This window comes from Podarcis melisellensis, assembly GCF_964234715.1.
Source record: "Podarcis melisellensis genome assembly, chromosome: 1".
Classification (NCBI taxonomy): Eukaryota; Metazoa; Chordata; class Lepidosauria; order Squamata; family Lacertidae; genus Podarcis; species Podarcis melisellensis.
Genome location: NC_138528.1, coordinates 43275004 through 43297334, shown reverse-complemented (window position 1 = coordinate 43297334; position 22331 = coordinate 43275004). Strand labels below are relative to the sequence as shown.

The 22331-nt window shown below is 46.0% G+C and overlaps 1 protein-coding gene across 5 annotated transcripts in view; it reads right to left on the bottom strand.

The window, feature by feature from the left end:
- Positions 1-22331, bottom strand: part of MAPKBP1 (mitogen-activated protein kinase binding protein 1) — a 122536-nt gene that overhangs the window by 68380 nt on the left and 31825 nt on the right. For all 5 annotated transcript variants that reach the window (XM_081931585.1, XM_081931588.1, XM_081931586.1 and 2 more), the window contains exon 3: positions 12049-12140. In XM_081931585.1, the coding sequence (XP_081787711.1) occupies positions 12049-12140 (92 nt within the window). The remainder of the gene's footprint in view (positions 1-12048; positions 12141-22331) is intronic.

Below are 22331 nucleotides of genomic sequence, written 5' to 3'. Positions count from 1 at the left end.
GGAGCGCGCCAGGAGGCGAGGGCTTTGGAAAGGCGGGAAGGGAAAGGAGACCGTTGGAGGGAGTTCCGCATTCCAGACATTCCAGAGCCATCTTTCCCGCCGGCAGAGCCGATGGAAGTTGGAACAGCGCGGGCGCGCGCAGTTTCAAATCCCAGTGAAGGGCGGAAGAAGGAGGGAAAGAGCGCCAAGAGATGTTATCTCTGCCAACAGCCAGGGCACTTTGCCAGAGTCTGCCCACAAAGAAAGGAATGGCAAGGGATGGCAGGAGCTGTTGGGGGAAAGGAAGAGGAAAGCAAGGAGCAAGTAAAAGCCAACGCCTGGCTGCCACCGTCGGGGCACAGCAGCCAGGCCAAAGAGCAATGAAAGTGCCCATGCCAGAACCTCCCAGACCTGCTTTAGTGATAGAGGTGTTACTAGAACTGCCAAACGGACACCCACTAAAGGTCAAGGCGCTTTTGGATTCAGGCAGCTCCTGTAATTTCATGAGTAAGGAGTTTGCAGCTGAGCACCAGATACAGACCATCCCTTTAAGTAACCCCTTGCAGGTGACTACGATTGACGGCAGAGAGCTGTTGGGGGGAGAAGTTAGCCAACAGACTGTCCCGATGATAATGAGAGTGGCAAGGCACACCGAACAGATAGCGTTTAATGTGGCCATCCTGGGAGGAGCGCCCATCATTTTGGGGATGAGCTGGCTGGCGCTACACGATCCGCTAGTGGGCTGGCATCAGAGGGTGGTCTCCTTTGGGTCAGCGCATTGCCTAGAACACTGCAAGGAGGGGAAGGTCTCGGGAGGAGACAGAGTCACCCTAGCGGGGATGGAAGTGATGGGCAAAGGGAAGGTGCCCCCGCAATACGCAGATCTGAGCAACGTATTCAGCGAAAGGGAAGCAGACAAACTGCCACCGCATAGACCCTTTGACTGTCAAATCAACCTACTCCCAGGGGCCCAACTCCCAGTAGGCAAGCTGTACGCCATGTCAGACAGGGAGATGCAGGAGCTGAGGGAGTTCATTGACAAAAACTTGAAGCGAGGTTTCATCAGAGAGTCCCGAGCGGTGGGGGGCAGCCCAGTGTTTTTTGTGGACAAAAAGAACACAGACAAACCGAGACTGGTGTGTGACTTTAGGGCCCTCAATGCAGTGTCGGAGCCCCTGGCTTTCCCTATGCCCCGAATTGACGACATTTTGACCAGAGTAAGGAAGGGAAAGATTTTTACAAAACTGGACCTGCGGGGGGCGTACAATCTGATACGCATAAGGAAGGGAGATGAATGGAAGACCACCATGTTTACCCCTTTGGGAGCCTTTGAATACCTCGTTATGCCCTTCGGTCTACAAGGGGGCTCCGCCTGTTTTCAAGCTTTTATAAACCACGTTCTGGGACCTTTGCTCTACAAGAACTGTGTGGCCTTTTTAGACGACGTGTTGGTGTATTCGGAAGATGAGGAACAGCATGTGAGGGACGTTCGAGAAGTGTTGGGCAGGCTGCAAGCCAACCAGCTGTGGGTGAAACTGGAGAAGTGCCAGTTTCATACCAAGGAGGTGGAATTCCTGGGGTACCGCTTGTCAGACAAGGGATTGGCCATGGATCCAGGCAAGGTTCAAGCGGTACTGGAATGGAAGACACCGAAGACCAAGAAGGACGTGCAAAGATTCTTGGGGTTTGGGAACTTTTATCGGAAGTTCATCAAGAACTTTGCCCACTTGACGGCGCCCATCACCGACTGCCTCAGCAGCAAGAAGAAATTTGTTTGGACGGTGGAGGCGGATCGAGCCTTTGAAGAACTGAAAAGGGCTTTCGCCTCGGAAGAACAACTTCTGCATGTGGATTTACAAAAACCCATGAGAGTGGAAACAGATGCATCCGACCGGGCTATAGGGGCGGTCCTTCTTCAACCGGGGAGGAGTGCGTCGGAGTGGAGACCGTGTGCATTCTTCTCGCGGAAACTGAATAAGTCCGAGAGGAATTACACGGTGTATGACAGGGAACTACTTGCCATTCACGAAGCATTCCGGAGGTGGAGACATTTATTAATTGGGGCACAACACAAGGTGCAAGTGTGCACCGACCACAAAAATTTAGAGTATTGGAGAACAGCTCGAGTGCTCAACCAACGACAAGTGAGATGGGCACAGGAATTCTCCAAATTTAACTTTGAGATTTGTTATGTGCCAGGCCCAGAAAACGTCAGGGCGGATGCGCTCTCACGCAAACCAGAATATTGGGAAGGGGAGGAGGTGATCGAAGAGAGACATGTCATCCCGGAGGACCGCTGGGTGTGTGGGGCGGCGCTGGTGGGGCAACGGGAACTGGTGGAGGAAACGGAAAATGATGAATATGCCCAGGATAAGCTCAGAGGTCTCAGGGGGGAGGGCGAGAGCCCCGGAGGTTTTGAGGAAAGAAATGGGGCATTGTATTACAAAGGGGCACTGTATATACCCGAAGGTGAATTGAGGGGGAGAGTACTCAAGCAGTTGCATGATAGCCCCACGGCGGGACATTTTGGGCAACACAAAACCATGTGGTTGGTTACCAGGGAATTTTGGTGGCCTAAGGTGAGGGAAGATGTAAGGGAGTATGTAAGAGGGTGTGACCAATGTCAGCGAGCCAAAGGGGAAAGAAGGGCGCCGGCAGGGTTATTAGAACCTTTACCCACACCAGAACGGCCTTGGGAAGCGATATCAATAGATTTTATGACGGATCTGCCAAGGTCCAAGGGGAAAACAGCCATCATGGTAGTAGTAGACCTGTTAACTAAGATGTGCCATTTTGTAGCATGCTCACATGCAGTCACAGCGGAAGAAACGGCGAAGTTGTTTGTGGAACATATCTTTAGGTTGCACGGGGCTCCCTCGAGGGTGATCTCAGATCGAGGCAAACAATTTACTTCCAGGTTCTGGAGGAAGCTCATGAGCTTGCTACACGTGGAAGTTAATTTTTCAACTGCCCGGCACCCTGAAACCAACGGGCAGGCGGAAAGGGCAAATGGCATTCTTCAACAATATCTTAGGTGTTATGTCAATGACAGAGAGAACGATTGGGTCGAAAAGTTGGCGTTGGCAGAATTTGCCTACAATAATGCAGAGAATGTGTCCACAGGGATGAGTCCCTTTTTGGCTAATTACGGGTGTCACCCCAGGGCATTTCCAGGGGAAGGAGGGGAGAGATGGAGCGTTCCAGCGGCTGAACATTTTGTAGAAGAGATGGAAGCCATCCATCAGCAGCTCCAGCTCAACTTAGAAAGGGCCAAGGCACAATATAAGAAGCAGGCAGACAAGAACAGAAGGGAAGGTGAAACCATAAGGGTGGGGGATCAAGTGTGGTTGTCAACCCAAGGGTTGCCGTTCAAAGGGGGTTGTAAGAAACTGAGGCCCAGAAGATTGGGACCCTTTGAGGTGATTCAGCAGGTCAACCCGGTAGCTTTCAAACTCCGATTACCCAACCACATGAAATTGCACCCAGTGTTCCACAGGTCGTTACTGTCACCATACAGGGGGGGACGTGAAGGGGAGCACGTCAGGGGACCAGCCTTGGAAGAGAGGGAACGCCGCAACCATGTAGCGGAAATCCTCGATTCCAGGTGGAAGGGTAATCAGGTGGAGTATTTGGTGGCGTGGGAAGGGGAACCGGAGTCAGAAAACACCTGGGTAAGTGCAGAGGAAGTCAATGACGAGGTTTTAACAGAAACGTTCCACCAAAGGTTCCCGAGGAAACCTCAGCCTATAGCAAGGTTTAGGAGGGAGTATTTCGGCACCACCGATGAGGAAGAGGAAATGGAAGGGTTCGCGGAGTCGGAGTTGGAAGATGGAGTGGACTCTGATGACGAAGAGTACCTAGAGAGTAGGAACAGCAACAAGTGGAAGGAAGTGTTCGCGACGTCGGAAGATGAGGGAGGTTCTTTCAGGGGTTTTACCTCCTCACCGCCAGTAGGAGAGGAGACGGGAGGGGGTGAAGGGGGCCCTGGAGGGGAGGTGGATGTCAGGGAACTGACATCTAAAGCGCCGCAGGTGCAAAGGCTCCCTGAGGTTGAGAGAGCAGTAGCAGCGGAAGAGGGAACCAGTAGAGGGCGAGCAAGAACTCCAAGGGAAAGTGAGTCGGAGGGATGGCTCAGAGACGCTTCAAGCGAAACCAGTGGGGAGGTCTCAGGACCTCCTATAGGGACACCCACACCTCGACGGAAACTGTCACGCCGAGAGGCCAGACGACGTGTTTCCGTTAAGGAGCTTTTATGTTGGAAACGTTTCCGAAAGCAGCCACTTTCGGATTCTACTAGTGATTGACGCAGCCATGCTGGAGGGGCTCCGTCACAGGCAGAGGTTTGAAAACCTGATCAAACTCTGAGGGACTTGCATTTTACGCACAAGCAGCTCATCGTCCCATCACAGTGGGTAACTTACAAATTGCCAGACAAAGCAAGTAAAACATCACATAAATGGAAAAGAGACCTATTACATATATATCCTCCTTTGCCTCCATGCTCCCCCCTCAAAAAATATTTTTCCAACCTCCGTATACGATAGATCAGACTGAGAGATGGTTAACTAGTCTTGCATCATGGCTGAGTGGGGATCTGAACCCCAGTTTCCCAGACCCTAGTCTGCCACACTTAAATACTACACCATGCTGGCTAATGATCGGTGTAGGAAAAGGGGGTTGGGGTCAATGGAATGAGAGGATTTGTTTCCATAAGAAAAAGAAAAGAGTCAAATAAAACCATGGTGTATGAACCCCCCCCCCCCATCTGGCTTGGCATTCCTGCTACACTTTTTCTTTTTTTTGTATTTTTCTGCAGCAATCTCAGAGGGTTTCTTAGTTTTGTTTTACTTCTTGTTTCTAGGATACGGAATCTCAGCAGCGATGTCAACAAAACACACACACAACACAAGTGCATGCATGAGGCAGAACAGGGGTGCGGGGGGAGAAGAATTAGAGAACTGCAAGCAAGCTAAAATTATTATTTTAAAAAAGAGAAGCAACTTAGGAACATAACAAGAGCCCTCCTGGGTCATCCTCCATCTCAGGGGGAACCAGCATGCTGGCTTCAAGATGGCCTTTGTCTCCAACTCCCAGCAGTCCCAGCCACCATGGGATAATTGGATAATGGAAGCTGTATTCCAACATATGGAGAGCACCAACTGCACTGTTTAATAAAATAGGCAAGCAAAGACAGTTCCTACTTTTCCAAGTTTAACTCAGCACCACTACTAACCTTTCACCAGTATCAACTTTTGGTAGCACAAATCAGGCAGGCTTGCTTGCACCTTGTTCTGGATTTAAAAAATCTGAAGCCTGTAGCATTTGGAAGTAAAATTTTGTATATGGCAATATATGTGTCCTGAATTGCTGCACAAAAATTAGCAAATGCAGCTTCAGTGATACTAGGAATAATATTTTGAAGTTCAAAATATTTTTGGCAGCATATAGCTAGGAGGTACTATAAATAAGGTATTTTAGGGTTAAGAGATTTTAAAGAGCAGGCATAGGCAAACTCGGCCCTCCAGATGTTCTGAGACTACAATTCCCATCATCCCTGACCACTGGTCCTGTTAGCTAGGGATGATGGGAGTTGTAGTCCCAAAACATCTCAAGGGCTGAGTTTGCCTATGCCTGTTATAGAGGGGGAAGGATTAAGATTCACAACAAGTTTTAAAGGCCTGTTCTTGGATACATTTTTTTAACAGTTGTGTTTTTAAAAGGGGATTGCTCTTAAAACCTACTGGTCTCAGCATTCCTGAGATCCCACTGGCATTTCCTATGCACAGGAAGGTGGAGCCAGAAGGGTGTGGGCATCACATTGGCACCAGAGGAGGAGGGACCTAGGATCGTAATAATCTGGGCTATTAAGATCCCAGAGACAGCAGGTGCCAGAGGTGCTGAAAGGATTTACAGGCTCCAAAACATATGTGAGTAAATGAGTTCAGCCTTTGGCATCCACCAGAGTCCACAGAAGAACTGACACAATATTCCAGGGATGGGGAACTGTCTAAAAGGCATTTGTCACTTGTGTATAATTAAGACACACACATGCCATACTGATGTGCCTCATTATTAATACAAACCCAACCACAAAAATGCAAAGAGCTTAAGTACAGGGAACTAACAGAAGTCATGGGAAGCCAATCACTTCTCTAATTTTTCAAAACAGGCACATAAAAGAGGAGAGGAAAAGAGAAGAGAAAACTGTGTGTTGGGCACAGAAGAATTAAGCCTGCATGCAGATCTTGAGAAATAACTTAATGCTTTCAGGGGGCTGAGAGAAAAGCACTTATAGGACTGCAGAGAATTCCCCAGAGGCTCTGAACCAAACACTTGCACAGCAAAATCTGGGAACCAAAAGGTGTGGTGCATGGTGGGTCAGCTTCTGGCACCAGGATTCTCGATGCCGTCTCCTCACCTTCAGAATTTAGTCCTTTACCTGGAGACTCTGAAGTAGGGCTCAATAAGAGGCCACTTACTAGGGCTGCCATACATCTGGATTTTCCCAGACGTATCCGAAACACTCCAGTCGGCAGCAGTGCCTGGGCAGTAATCAGGCAAATGTCTGGGGAAATCCAGATACATGCCAGCTCAGCAACTTTTCTGTCCGGATTTTCACTGTTTGAAATTTGGCAACCCTAACTCACACATCACCAAAAGAGAAGAAATGCAACACACACACACACACACACACACACAGAGAGAGAGAGAGAGAGAGAGAGAGAGAGAGAGAGAGAGATGAGAGGGCAGATTTGCATAAAAGTCTGTATGTGCTAATTTATATGTATAGTTGCACATTTGGAAATATTTACTGTAATTTAGAACATAAATACATCAATATAGAGGGGAAGACTGTGATAAAGTGACCTCTGTGCCTCCTCTGTCCACTGTCCTGCTGATGGGCAAATTCAAGGATCATGATCTCCCTTCTTAAGGAGTCTGTATTTTTAATATGGACTTGAACGGGACAATCCTTCAAACAGAGGACTGTCTTTTGTAAGTAATGCACATGAACACTCCGTGGCTCAAGTTCGAGTCTAATAGTTAGGAGGGCCAGATCCCCAAGAAGGTCAGAGGTGGCAAATATTGGGGGGGGGGGCTGCAGTTTCCCCAACAGATGCTGTTACTGAACCCAGAAACCTCAATATTGCCCACCTGACATTTAACAGCTGTGTGTAAAACAAATATAGCTTGCAAATCTAGTTTTATTAGGATTTGCGCTTTTATTCAGCAGAAGCCAGTACAGTATTCAAGTGTAATGCAGCTCACATACATTTAAAGAAAACGAGAAAACAGAAATAAATCTAACAGCAAAATAGCATTATTTTGGTGGTAATTTCATGAGATTTGAGACTTTTGAAGGATCGATCCATGTTAACAGTTAAATAAAAATTGGTGCTTTCAAACACAGTAAAAAATAAAGCACTGTTACATAATTTAGCCCTCTGGCTAGAGCAGCAAGGGAGTTGAATCTGGAGACTGCCCTATGATTTAAATTAATGTTGAGTCAACTAGCAGGGTATCTGGAGACGAACAGATCAGAACTGAAGCATATGCTAAGAGCTATATGGCAGGCACCCATGCAGGGCCAAGGACACTGTACTCTGGCTCAGGACAGCAAAATGCACATCAAGAAGAATGAGTGTTCTGCTTCCCATTGCCAGAGAGAGAGAGAGAGAGAGAGAGTTTAAAGGAAGCCTCAGAATGAACACTCAAGAGAAGCCAGTGACAGAAGCCAATGACGTTTCCCCCCTTTTTCTTTCCCCCCTGCATACTGCCAAGAAGGTATAAATCCTTTGAGAACAAGATAATAAAACAAACTGACCTTGCAACCCAATTAGGTCTGCAAACTGTTTCTCTTGTGTGTTTTGGGCCAATACAACTGCAGAGGATAAACTGAACACAAAGCGTTGTCTTGACAGTGGCAAACTTTATCAGCATCACAAAGCAGCTAGGCATAGCATGGAAGCAGGCGGCTGTTCAGCCAAGGCACAGAAGGGCTAGGCTTCAGACAGGAACCCTATGCAATGGGCCATGGGGGAAAGATACCACCTTGATTCCATTAAGCAGGATCGTTTAACCACATACGGTAACTTCCCCAACACAGATCTCAAAGTAGCTGTTTTACTACAAAGGAATTTCAGAAATAGACTGGAAAGAGAAGCTGCTGAATTGCAACTTATCACCAAACTTAAAACCATGGAGAAACCTGGCCTGAACAAAGACATTGGATTCTTATCTCATTATACATGACAAAGCCACTTTTCACCCTCTCACCCCCTGCTTTTTCATGTAATACCTATTGCAGTTGTTAAGAGTCGTCAACAGGCTCATCACAGCTATCTGCCCATCACCCATTCCCACCACCCTTCTGAGTAATACCCCTCCCCACCTTCTCACTATATAGAAGGGTCTGGAAACTTCTGTTTCAGTGTATCTGAAGAAGTGTGCATGCACACGAAAGCTCATACCAAGAACTAACTTAGTTGGTCTTTAAGGTGCTACTGGAAGGATTTTTTTTTTTTGTTATAACTTCCCCAAATCATTTCAAACAGAGTCAAAATTCATGTTTTGGCACTACTTATTAGGCTCAGACTTGGCATACGTTCTTCCTGGTGATGGAAATTGCCAGCAAATTAGTTTTTGTTTAATAGATATGCAACTTCACAGGAAATGCCTCAGAGAAACTTCACAGGAAATTCCTCTTACCAGTTTCACACTTCTGAAAAAGCCAAAAGCTGCAGCAGAATTTTGCAGTTTCCCCACGCTTTGTTAAAGTGCCATTAGCTTGAATTTTTAAGACAATACAAAGGAAGGACACGCACCCGCAACACATGCTGGCTTATCAAATGGAAAACAAAGAATTCCTGCCATTCTACTGCAACCTAAATATTACTGTGTAGGGGAAGGAAGCTGCATACATGCTCACTGAGAGAGAATCAAAAAGAAACATTGACTTGAAGCAAAACTGCGCCACAGCTCAAAGCAGTAAAGCAACCACCTCTCCAGCATTTAAAACTTCCATATTTCAAAAATCTACTGTGAGCAGATACTCAGTTAGTAAGGCTAAGAATCATCACACTTTTATAATAGCAAATGCATAATATTCTAAGCGAAACCAGTTTCTGGGAATGAAAAGAGTGCTATTATGCTCAGATGCTACTTGCAGGCTTTCCATAGGCATCTGGTTGGCCATTGTGAGAAGCACAAAATGCTGGACTAGATGAGCCTTTGGCCTGATCCAGCAGTGCTCTTTCTATGCCTTCAACAACACGTAGTCAAAAGCCATTCATAAATAATTGAGAAAACAACAAGGCATTCTGGATGACTGCAATAATGATGGCAGGGAATACTCCACCTTATTGCTATGGACAATCCACCTAAATAAAAAAACCCATGTTTGCAGCAGAAGCAAGACATGCCAGAGCCATCATCTCTCCAAAAGGCAAGAACAAGGGATATCAGACATGGCTTCAAAGCAAGCACAAAATTTTGATTCCTGCACACTTCCTTTGGGGTGGGGAGATGGAAGATTCCAGTACGCTTGGCCTTGCCTCATTTAGATTTGCTACAGGGCTCTCTTTCATCTCCTCCATGCTCTAACAGTGGGCTGTTTTTATCTTGTGATCTTATCAGCATTCCTCTAGCTTCCCGCAAACATCCAAAGTGAGGACACCTCCAGTTCCACCTCAAATTTAACATTTTCAGCATTTAGATGGCAACTCTCGTGTAAAGGGTTTGCAGAACTTTAAAAGAGCAGCAGAGAAATGCCATGGGTAGATGTTTTGGCTTGGACCTGGAATATCTTGGTGGCTTTTAATTTTTAAGCACTTGTAGATGACAGTAGTACTCATACCAAGCCCTTTTCTTACACCCATACCTCAGATTCCACAGCCGCATCCTAGGAAGCAGGTTTTTTTGGGGGGGGCAGCATGTGAGCAAATTGTACAGTAGCTCGTTTAAATGTATGCAAATTAAATATCGCTAAGCTCTGACTGTAAGCTTAAAAACCACACAGGGTGACAAAAGCTCCTCTCAACGGCAGTCACATGGCAAGCCTAGCTATGACAAAAATGATTGCTGTGCTACCCGCATTAATAGACATATTGTTGCCAAACCGGCAGCTTTCTAAGATTGGCCTCGATTTCTTCTCTTCCCACTCCAAACTAATTATAGGCACCCAGATGCATTAGCAAAACTAAATGCCAAAACAAACTAAATATCTATCAAGCTCTAGAATCACTGTTAAGCACTCAGCATCACCTTTGTCAGCTTTTCCAGCTCCTGTTCCCTTATGCACATGATAAAAATACAAGGAAGCTGTATTCAGGCATTCCTGAAGATCCCAGAGATCTGCCTCCAACATGGACTTACGTACTTCACCCCTCTTAAACTCTCAATTCCCCACTTATGGAGCAGGAAGCATCAGGTCTCCCAGGGGAAGAGGGAGTTTGCCACCTGTCCTCATTTGTGTCTGACTGTCCAAAGCATCACTCTGCCGAAGATGACAAGGTCCAACAGCACCAGAGACAGTTGTTCAGTTCCATGGTTATACCCCAGCATGTTTGCATGACCAGGCATCAGACTTCCCATACCCCAACCCAAATAATAAGAGATAAAGGAGACTGGTTTTCGGTCAGAACAGGCTCCAACTTTATAGAATAGTTGAAAGAGGTTTGGGCATGGGGCAATCTAAATACTTCTGGCTCGCCCACGGAAGTGACGCGTGGTCAATCCAGATATAAGTCTTAAGACTTATATCAAATAGGGTGACCCCCGCAGGGACCACTGCTTGGGGGAGTGCCTTCAGCCCAGGCCCCACCTGAGCATGCGGACATGACCACTACTGCCAGATCCCTTTAAGAGGATACCCCAGCGTGTGGAGGGGCAGGCGGAGTCTACAACTCCCCCTCCATCCAAAGCAAAGGATTGCCCCGATGCCCAACCAGTTGTGACGATTGCTATGTGGTAGGCAGAACCACCAGGTCGGTGCCAATTAGCCCAATGGGCAAATTCCTACCCAGCACCTTAAAGGATGGCGACCACCATAGCCACAGCTATAAGCTTAAACCAAGGGTGGCTGGGCAGGGAACCCCGGTGCAGGAACAAACAGGCTGAGCCCCAGGTGCTGGCTGCTTAAATGGGCAAGGGGCGGATCCGAGGGAAGCCCACCGTCGGCTCCATCGGCTTCGCCACCAGCACAGCCCAAGCCCCGGCCTGCATCCCCATTTGCCAAAACAGGGAGCAGGCAAAGATACGGTTCCTTATAAGAAGGGCACAGCCAGTTTGAATTCCCTCAAAGGGGTGAGCGAGCTTGTTGTCCTTAGGAGCTTGGAAAGGAAAAGGCAGGTGGGAAGAGCCTTGCCTCTGCTTCAGAGGCCTGTGGGACCCAGGGCTATTCCAGTTCCCTCTCGTGTACATAAATCTTAACGGAAGATTCACTCAGAAAGGGCAAACAAAAGCAGCACTGCACAGTCATCACTGGAAGCTTTTGCCACTGCATCGAACCCTTACTGAGAACAAGCCAACCCAAGATACATACTAGTGCTTATCTCTACACTATTATTGAGATAATAAGAATCGTTTGGACCCACTTAAATAAAAGCTGGAAAGAACAGTGGAAGCTCCAGAATCAAAAGAGTGGCCAGGTTCTCTCTCTCTGCATGAACAAAGGAAACACTTCCCGTGAAACTTCACATATCACAAAACTACCCAGCAGCCTTATGGAGCATCTTCTGATTGAACAGGAGGCCAGAATCCATCTAATTTTCACATTTTCATCATGTCCATGTTCAGCATAGTACCAAATCCAATTATTATTATATTTAAAAAATTAACACTTAGCTAAGAGCTAGAGGAGGAACCCTAGAGAATAATTTAATTAGTTATGATAGGTAAAGAGTCTTCCTTGCAGCAATTTAAACCTACCCTGCTGATGTTCCTCATAATTGGAGGGAGTTTTATGAGGCTCTTATAAAATGCATCACTCTGCTACATGACAGATTTGGCATAAGCTGTACCTTTAGGCTGACAATGTGCATTCATTGTGTAACACCCTCAATGACTCACCCAGCTGGATAAGCAACGAGACCACTCTTTGGATCACAGGCCAATCCTCTGCCTCCAGAGACGGTGATTCCCAGCACTTTCTCCAAGGTCACCTAGTCAAAAAGAGAGAGAGAGAGAAAAAATGAGATTCCTGCAGATTAAATTCAACTTCATGTAACCACAAGCTTCAATTTGTGTGCATGTGTGTGAATATATATTGTTTCAGTGAAGACTGGAAGATGCACATAATCAGCAAAGATGCCATCAAGTGTCAAGAGCTGTTCTCTTGATGCAGATGACAGACATATTTAGTAGGTTCTGTGTAGAACAAAACAAGAAGAAGAAGAAGAAGAAGAAGAAGAAGAAGAAGAAGAAGAAGAAGAAGAAGAAGAAGAAGAAGAAGAAGAAGCAGCAGCAGCAGCAGCAGCAGCAGCAGCAGCAGCAGCTGGTCCGTAGCCAGTGTTTTGAGAAGGAGATTTATAGAACTATCACAGTAACTGGAACCAACAGAAAAGCATGGGAAATACTGGGAGGGAGGTTAGATAAAAAAGCAATGGACCACGCTGGTCCCACCCAAATCCCTCTTGCGTGTCTGATGTAGCTTCCCCAAGAGATATGTAAAAACATTCAGATTCAAAGGCGACTATGGGTCATCTCGCTTTCAGGCCAAGGGAGCCAGCATTTGTCCACAGACAGCTTTCCGGGTCATGTGGCCAGCATGACTAAACTGCTTCTGGCACAACAGAACACCATGACGGAAACCAGAACATATGGAAATGCTGTTTACCTTCCCACCACAACAGTACCTATTTATCTACTTGCACTGGCATGCTTTCGAACTGCTAGGTTGGCAGGAGCTGGGACAGAGCAACGGGAGCTCACTTCATCGTGGGGATTTGAACCACCAACCTTCTGATCAGCAAGCCCAAGAGGCTCAGTGGTTTAGACCACAGCGCAACCTGCATTCCTCCTTTAAGGTTATAGGACTCATACTTCCTTTGCCTGAAGCCTCTGAATCCAATATTCCCAGCCAGGTAAGAGTTATTTCTAAACATATTACCAGCAGATTTTTAAAAAAATCACTTCATGCAATCACACAATTGCAATTAGAGACTGGATAAAATAGCTTAACCAAGCCCAGCCAATTAGCTTTATACATGAAGAGCAAAAATATGAACCCGAGACTTGTACACCCAGACCTAATAACCTGCCCATTGCATCACACACATTCATGTACTGCCAATCTGGGTCTTGAATCCTGCCTGCCAAACAGTGGCAAAGTAGCAAATACATGAGGGAGCAATTCATGTAGGCTTGGGTCAGAAGAACAGCGAATGGCAGAAAATATATTAATAAATGCTAGCAAAAGGCTTCCTATAGAGTTGCGCCACGATGTTGTCAATGCTCCTTTCCCCTGTGCTTTAGCAAAGTGGTGTTTGGCTTTTATTTATGGTGCACATACATTATTCCTCCAACAACATTATTTGCAAGATTTTACTAGACTGAATGTTGACTCTTCTGTTTTTAGTTACAATAGTTGGGTTATATCTTTTGCCACATCTGCAAAAAGCCTGTAGGGGATGGGTGACACAGTTATTAATCTTCGCGGTTATTAAAAGCTGTCCTCTAGGGACTCCAGCCTTCCAAAACAAGGAAAGTCTCCCACACTTAGCCTTGCTAACCAGCTTCAAGGAACACCTAAAGATGCCCATGGGAGCCGACTGCCCAGATTTACCCAAGAAGGTGCCTGGTTACAACAGCATTTCTTTTCGCAAGATCATTTCCCATTCCAATAGAATTTCCTAAGTCCTTTCTTCATATGTTAATAGCATAGATAGCTTGGATTCAAACTAGTGGCCTAAAGGGAAAAGGGTGTCAAAACCTGCTGCCAATCTTTTCCTTCTCTCCACCCCTGTGTCATAGGGTTCATATTCTCTTGTGCCGGATGCCTTGCAGCAAGAAAGAAAAAGCCAAGAAGAAGATAAAGATCCCACCCTGTTGCAAAATGAGCATATCTTTTCAAATGAGATTTTCAGAAAATTAAACACAAGCATTGTTCTTTCTACCAGTATGTATTTCTGAAGGATGTATTCATACAGCCATGCAAGCAAGAGCTAAGAGGTAACTGTGGATCCTCTTGTGGTTAGGTACGAATAAAGGGATAGTTCTTCAAAATGGAAGGGTGTAGAAATTAGAGTCCTCCAACACTGCTGCAAGGTGTGCACAGGACAATTCTATACCTTCTTGTTGCTTTCAGATACCAACCCTGCCACAACATACAGTGTTGCCAGATTCTGCATTCGTCAGACAATGACCTGTGCCACAAACTAGATTTAATGAGCACTCATATCAGAGTGCTCTGTAGATTGATAGCTATAGTCTTATATATACTAACCTCTTATGATTTGCCACTCCCGTCTAATGTTCCTAACCCTTCTTTTAGACTTTCCTAGCTTCCTTTAAATTTTTACAGACTTTTAATTCTTTTTAGTTTTACAAATCATTTTTTCAGGTTTTAAATGATTGTACCCTTATGCTGATCTATGGCCGTAATAAAGATTTGATTGATTGAGAGTCCTCCAAGGATCAGTATTGAGATCTGTGCATTTTAACTTCTTCATTAAACTTCTTCATTAAACTTCTTCTTGATTAAACAATCACAGGTGAACAGTGAGGTGGCCAAGTTTGCTAATGATACTAAATTGTTCAGAGTTATTAAAACAAAAAGAGATTGTGGAGAGCTCCAAAAGGACCTCTGCAAACTATGAATGGGCAGGAAAATGGCAAATGCAATTTTAATGTAGGCAAGTGTAAAGTGATGCGTGTTGGAACAAAAAAATAATAATCTTAATTTCACATATACGCTCATGGGGTCTGAACTTCTACTAACTGAGCAGGACTGAGATCTTGGGAGTCATAGTGGAGCTTGGGGAAGATGTTGTCACAGTATGAGGCAGCTGTGAAAAAGGTAAATTCCATGCTAGCAATCATTAGGAAAGGAACTGAAAATAAAACTGCCAGTGTCAGAATGTCATTATGTAAATGTATGGCACCACTGCATTTGGAATGCTGTGTATAGCTCTGCTCAACTCACCTCAACATATATATTCTCAAATAGGAAAAGGTTGAGAAATCACAAGAGTTCCTTATTCTATATAATGCTACAGAGACAGCTCACTTGAAATGAATGGCCGGCTTCTCCCTGAGAAATCCAAAGCTAGTAATACTGCTGGCCTCCCACATACTAGGCAAAAGCAGAAAATCACAAACTCTCGCAGGCACCCTGCACCATCAAATTACTTCATGCAATGAGATACATGGGCATATGAAAAAGATGTTAGATGAACCAGGCTGTTCTCGCATGGGGGAACCAGCTGCCATTTTCAGAATTGTTTTTGCATTTTCATTAAACTAGCCCATAGTCACTCCCCTCCCTTCACCACCTACTCCAGAGACAGGCAATATCCAACAGGCTTTACAACACACAAATATTCCTGGCAAATCCCAACCATACACCAAGATTTGTAGCCGTAACACACATGCCTCCAGGTCGAAGAATTTAATGCAATCAATAATTTCATTCCTTAACTCAGTAAGAAAAGACCGTGTTCACTGTAATCAACAGATATGCCTCTCAAATGCACCAAATAAGTTATGCATACATCAGTAACATATGGGCAAATTACTTTTTGCATGTGCAACTCATGAAGTGCTTAGCCATCCTGGAAGGGAATGTGATTACTTCATTTTCAATGCTTGATTTTAACAAGGTCTGTGAGACATTAGGAGACATCTTTCTAGCAGTCAGGCATTTCTGTCATTTCACTCAAAATGACAGGTCACTCAACTACCTCTGGACCCTCAAAACCCCGCAAAATCTATTTGACCAGAGACTACACTGGGATACAAAAAATGAACATGTACTCCCACAGGCTACTCTGTCATATTCCCTTCCAATCTTTGATGAGCTGTGCACAGACTTACTCAAACTAGTGGTTTGGTCAATTAACGGTCCTGACTGCACAGCCTGAAATACCTGTGGAATTGCCATGCCCTGCAGGATGGGTGAAAAGTGAGCAGAGAGCACAGGCACTTGGCAGTTTATAGGAATCAGCCATGCTGCAGACACACTACAAGCACACTCTAGACCAGGGCGGCCCAACTTTTCATACCAAGTGGGCTGAAAGAGTACTTTGACATGGAACCTGCAGACCATACACTGCCTTTTTGCACGGGTACAAGGCAGCACAAGACCAAAATGTGAAAGCCCTAAAGCCCTCGTGCTGCCTTCCAAAAGCCAGCTAGGTCCTAGAGCCGTCCTACCTTCTTCCCAAAGCTGGTTCAGAGCAAGTCCTAACTAGACTTTGGGGAGGAAGCCAGAGGACTCTTAAGACCTTGTCAGAGCCCGCACACCTCCCTCCCAAAGGACAGACTTTGCTTACCCAGCTTTGAGAAGGCAGCTTGAGGGCTGGGGTATGTGTGTCAAATGCTGCAGAGGGCTGTCAAAAAGGGCCTTGAGGGGCACATGTGGCCCTCAGGCTGCATGCTGGCCTGCCCTGCTCTAGAAACAAGACCTGTCAGGCTGCCCTACAGTTTTAAATACAAGCTGCTACAGATGAATTAGGGACGTGGGTGGCGCTGTGGGTTAAACCACAGAGCCTAGGACTTGCCGATCAGAAGGTCGGCGGTTCGAATCCTCGCGATGGGGTGAGCTCCCATTGCTTGGTCCCTGCTCCTGCCAACCTAGCAGTTCAAAAGCACATCAAAGTGCAAGTAGATAAATAGGCACCGCTCTGGCTGGAAGGTAAACAGCGTTTCCGTGTGCTGCTCTGGTTCGCCAGAAGCAGCTTAGTCATGCTGTCTACATGACCCGGAAGCTGTACGCCGGCTCCCTCGGCCAGTAAAGCGGGATGAGCGCCGCAACTCCAGAGTCGGTCACGACTGGACCTAATAGTCAGGGGTCCCTTTACCTTTACCTTACAGATGAATTGGACAGAAAAAGGTGTGTGCTTGCTCACCCTTCATCCATTGCAAGTGGTAACAGTTAGATCTGTGGAAGAATAGCAGCACACACAACGTTCCACAGAGTGCGATTTACTGTCAGAATGCACATCCTAATACAGCTGTACAACAAAAAGCTTGCGCTGTTGCATTTAGCACTGCTGGGCTTCATTTGGCACATTCACCGAAGAACGCTAATTACAGTGTGCTGTTCCGCTTAGGGGGCTGTCAGCATTTCCACTGTAAAGCCTTCATTTTGGGATCTTATAACACATCTGTAATGTATTCACTTGGAGCTAAAGCTGGATGCTAAAAGGGCTGGCACTCAACCAGGTTTCGCTGCTTGTTTAGGATGTGTGCGTGTGTGTTTGTTTTATAGGGTTTGGTGTTTTCCATTTTCATCACAAAGATCTGAGAAGGAAATTAAACGTGCAGACTAAGTTATACGTTACTCAAGTTCGGGAAGAAGAAGAAAATAAGCAGCTTCAGCTTCCATCCTGAATGCACATCCAAACATGCACACCCTTCTGTTTGGTATTTTCCAATTCAAAATAGCTTGGTGTTTTGTTTTGCTTTTGCAACATCGCAAGAGGATCTTTCAATTTTTCCTCTTTCCCACCTGCAGTCCCATTTGCTCTCTCAGGAGTTGGGCAAACATATTCCAACCACCCTTTTAGAAGACTTGGACGAGACTATAATTAAAAGAGGAACAAAGGAAGCCTATAGCAAGGCTGGAGACAGGCTAGAAGAGCCAGAAGTCTTATCAGAGCCATTGTTGCCTGTGGCATGAACACATTTCTTTTGATGCTGCTATCACTTCTGATCAAGTTTTGCAGGCCTTTGAAGCACAACTAAAGACAGAGACAACACGGACAAAAATTGCCTCCATCACCTAAGAAGGTGCCTTAAGGACAGAACATTTGCCCCTCTAGCCCAGTATTGTCTAGTCTGAAAGGAACCATCTCTCAGGCAGTGGTCTCTCACATCACCTGCTACCCTATAACTTTTAGACTATGTCTCCTCTTACTTACATTTTCTCAAAACTAAAAAGGCTCAGCTACTGCAACCTTTGCCCATAGATGAGTTGCTCCACCCCCTTGATCATTTTGGCTGCCCCTTTCTGAACCTTTGCCTACTTGACAATATCCTTTTTAAGCCGAGGTGACCAGATCTGCACACAGTATTCCAAATGCAGTCATACAACAAATTTGTATAATGTTCTTATGATTTTGGCAGTTTTATTTTCAGTTCCTCTCCTAATGAACCCTAGGTATGGAATTTGCCTTTTCCCCCACAACTGATTTGTCTAGGTCAGTACTGCCTACTCTGGCTGGTACTTCAACACCATTCTCCTCCAACAGGAGACAGGTGGTGTTTCCTTCCCAATGCACATCTTGCTGCTCTTCAATCCCATATTAATGGCTTTTCAATCAAACTTGATTAGATCATGGCTACTTACGATAAATCTGCTATAATTTGGAAGGTGGCAAAGTAGGAACCCCGGTGCATGTCAAAGCAAAGGGTGCCTAAGCTAGTGGGGAAACCAGTGTTAAACATGTTAATCAGAAAGAGGGTTTTTATGCTCATCCCGCAACAACACATGTGGTAAAGAAAGAGAAGGAGAAAAAACACGGGGCCGTATACGATGCTGCCACCCCGCTTATGCAGCAAGCATCTGCTTGTCCAATTGAACTTCTTCCTTGTCTTCACTCTCCTTCAGTGCCCCCCCCCATGTAGGAGGGACCCTCAGGAACAGAATTTGAAGGTGGCATGGAGAGAGGAGAGGAAGTCCCATTCTCTGTGTGCTGCATTATTATTATTTTCCCATTTAATACTGGCTTAATGTTTTCATGGAAAATCCAATAAATTAGGGGGGGAGACAAGGAAACCTTAACACTGGATTAAATTGGGGAGTGGGTTGAGGAATATGGTATTTTGAAGAAGGTGGTGCCTTGTAGACACTGCTCAAACACTGCATACATGAGAACATCGTTTGCACAATAAACTGCCTTGTGAAGGCATCCTCAAAAGGAAAGACTTTGGAGTAAACATATAGAGGATTACAATGCAAATAAGCAAATTCCTCAACTGAGGCCTGCGGATAACCCTTCTCCAGATAATAATATCTGAAAATTCTATGTTTCTCAAGCAACCCTCAAGAAGATGGGATTTAGCAGCCAGCTTGTCTAAGAAGTGATCCAGGCTTTTGATTTTTTACATTATTTCATGCATGGAACCCAATCAACCATGGACTAAATCAACATCTCAGACCAGGTTCAAAGCATTTCAAGTGCAAATTCTTAGCTGACTGTTATGCTTTGCATCACAATGGGTTTTTCTTTCTCTCCCCCCCTCCCCCGCCTTTTCTTTCTCTGTCACGCAGACACAAGTAGTTGTAATGGCTCCTTTCCTTTTAGATTTCAAGGTGCAGCTCTCCCACATCAAAAGTCCACACAACCAACCCACTGCAGTAGAGTGTGCTGTGAAGTTGCTGGAGGATATCAATCATTTATGCTGCATAAAGCCAATAGGCCCTTATGTATTATGAATCTCTTGCACACACGAAAAGCAGGGGTGGCAGTGAAAGGGGGGGTGTAATACAAAATGCTGACAGCTTCTATTCCAATCACTCTGCCAGCTGACACTGTACAGTAATGTGTGCGTGGGTGTGCCTGCCAATTTATCACTAATTTGAGGCAGCTAAAACATTGCAAAAGTTTGCCTGAAGAATAGAGAGCAGAGAAGGACACATTTGAGAGAAAATGTGTTCCTTGGCCCACCTTTTTCCACTGTGCCCTCACAATGTTTAACCTCGACTCTCACCACTCCAGTCTCACAGAGCATGGCTGTTCTCCACCTCTCATTCCCATTATATTACATTTCTGATCAATTAGCCAAGGGATGAGGGAGCCTGTGGTCCTTGTGGCATTGCGGGGCCTCCCACTCCCATCAGCCCATGCAGGCATGGCCAGTGGCGTAGCGTGGGTTGTCAGCACCCAGGGCAAGGCAAGCAATTTGTGCCCCCTAACCCGTGGATTGCGCCCCCTAACCCGTGGATTTGCACCCCCTAACCCTAACCCCCAGATGTTGCGCCCGGTGCGGCCGGCCCCCCTGGCACCCCCCACGCTACGCCACTGGGCATGGCCAATGGGTCAGAGATGGTGGTCAACATCCAGCAACGTCAAGGGAACAGGTTCCTCCTCCAATTACACAAATTCTGTGCGCTGAATCTGTATACAGTGGTACCTCAGGTTACATACGCTTCAGGTTACAGACTCCGCTAACCCAGAAATAGTGCTTCAGGTTAAGAACTTTGCTTCAGGATGAGAACAGAAATCGTGCTCCAGCGGCGCAGCAGCAGCAGGAGGCCCCATTAGTTAAAGTGGTACTTCAGGTTAATAATAGTTTCAGGTTAAGTACGTACCTCCGGAACGAATTACCTGAGGTACCACTGTACCTGGGGTATAAAAGCCCACAGAGAAACAAAAGCAGAAATGGGTGTAGTGGGGGGGGGTGGCAGCTGCCCCCCTAGATCAAGTAAAACAATAGAAATACTTAACTTACTGACCAATCACTTCGGTTCTTACCCAACAAAAGTCCTGGCCCCGCCCCCAAATCCTGGCGACTACGCCCGTGAAAGCAGAGGTAGCAAAGCCTTGAGGGAAAACTTAGCACTGATGCTGAAGAACAAAAAGGCAAATGGGTGATAGCAACTGAAGCCTGCCCACACTCACAACGTATCCCCCTGTAGCATCTAGATCAAGGGAAGTAATAGTGCCACTGTATTCTGCTCTGGTCAGACCTCACCTGGAGTACTGTGTCCAGTTCTGGGCACCACAGTTCAAGAAGGACACTGACAAAGTGGAACGTGTCCAGAGGAGGGCAACCAAAATGGTCAAAGGCCTGGAAACGATGCCTTATGAGGAACGGCTAAGGGAGCTGGGCATGTTTAGCCTGGAGAAGAGGAGGTTAAGGGGTGATATGATAGCCATGTTCAAATATATAAAAGGATGTCACATAGAGGAGGGAGAAAGGTTGTTTTCTGCTGCTCCAGAGAATCGGACACGGAGCAATGGTTCCAAACTACAAGAAAGAAGATTCCACCTAAACATTAGCAAGAACTTCCTGACAGTAAGAGCTGTTCGACAGTGGAATTTGTTGCCAAGGAGTGTGGTGGAGTCTCCTTCTTTGGAGGTCTTTAAGCAGAGGCTTGACAACCATATGTCAGGAGTGCTCTGATGGTGTTTCCTGCTTGGCAGGGGGTTGGACTCGATGGCCCTTGTGGTCTCTTCCAACTCTATAATTCTATGATTCTATGATCCTCCTCCCCTGCCCCGTTGACCTACAAAGCACTTCTCCTCCAAAAGGTTCACCTCTGGGTATCAGAGACCAGCTAGGAGCAAAGTGACATCAGGAAAAAGGCCTCATTACCTATCAACCCACCCAGTTTCCTCATCCCCTGGTTAGCTTATACATCATTGTCTACATGTTATCTGACCCAAACATTCCCTGCCCACTCATGGTGCCAATGACAACTTCTGCTTAATGGTGGAACATCACATTCATGGAAGGGGCTTTCCACTTCAGACAGCAGCACAGAAGGGGAAGAATTAGACCTGGCCAACACCCTGTGGTCCAAAACCTGACTTGCCCTCCTTCACTCCGCAGCCACTATTTTAAGAGGAAAGCACAGGTGTGTGAAATATAGTCACACCCTCCATATTTAATCTGCTTTGGCCTTAAGAGTGAAGCAAAGCAAAGGTGGCATGTAGCCAACAGGATCAGATTCTTCCCAACCAGGTGCCCTCCACATGTTTTGGACTAACGCTCCCATCTGCTGCAGCCAGTCGTCAGGAAGAATGCTAGAGGGTACTTGTTTGGGGAAGGCTGTTCTCGATTATCAGACTAGCAAATAAGCCTGGCCTACAAAAGCCTGACATAGGGAAAGTGATTAAGATAGAGAGGGTTTCATATAACCATCTATAGACAAGCCCCAGCCAGATAGGTCCAGAAGCCACACATCTCCCCATACTGTCCATATATTTAATCCACACATTCAAGACCCACTGCAAGGCTTGAATCTAAGCTCTAGATGCAGTAACAGAAATACACCCAGGTTTTCAAATTAAAAATATCCAGAGCAAACAGAAACAGCTTGGGCTGGGTTCCCTGGACTTCCAGATGTTGCTGAACTACAATTCCCATGATCATTTTCCATTGGCTATGGGAGATCTAATCCCACAACATCTAATGCATGGGCCCAATCGCCTTCTAAATCCAGCCCGCAGACTGTCCGGGAATCA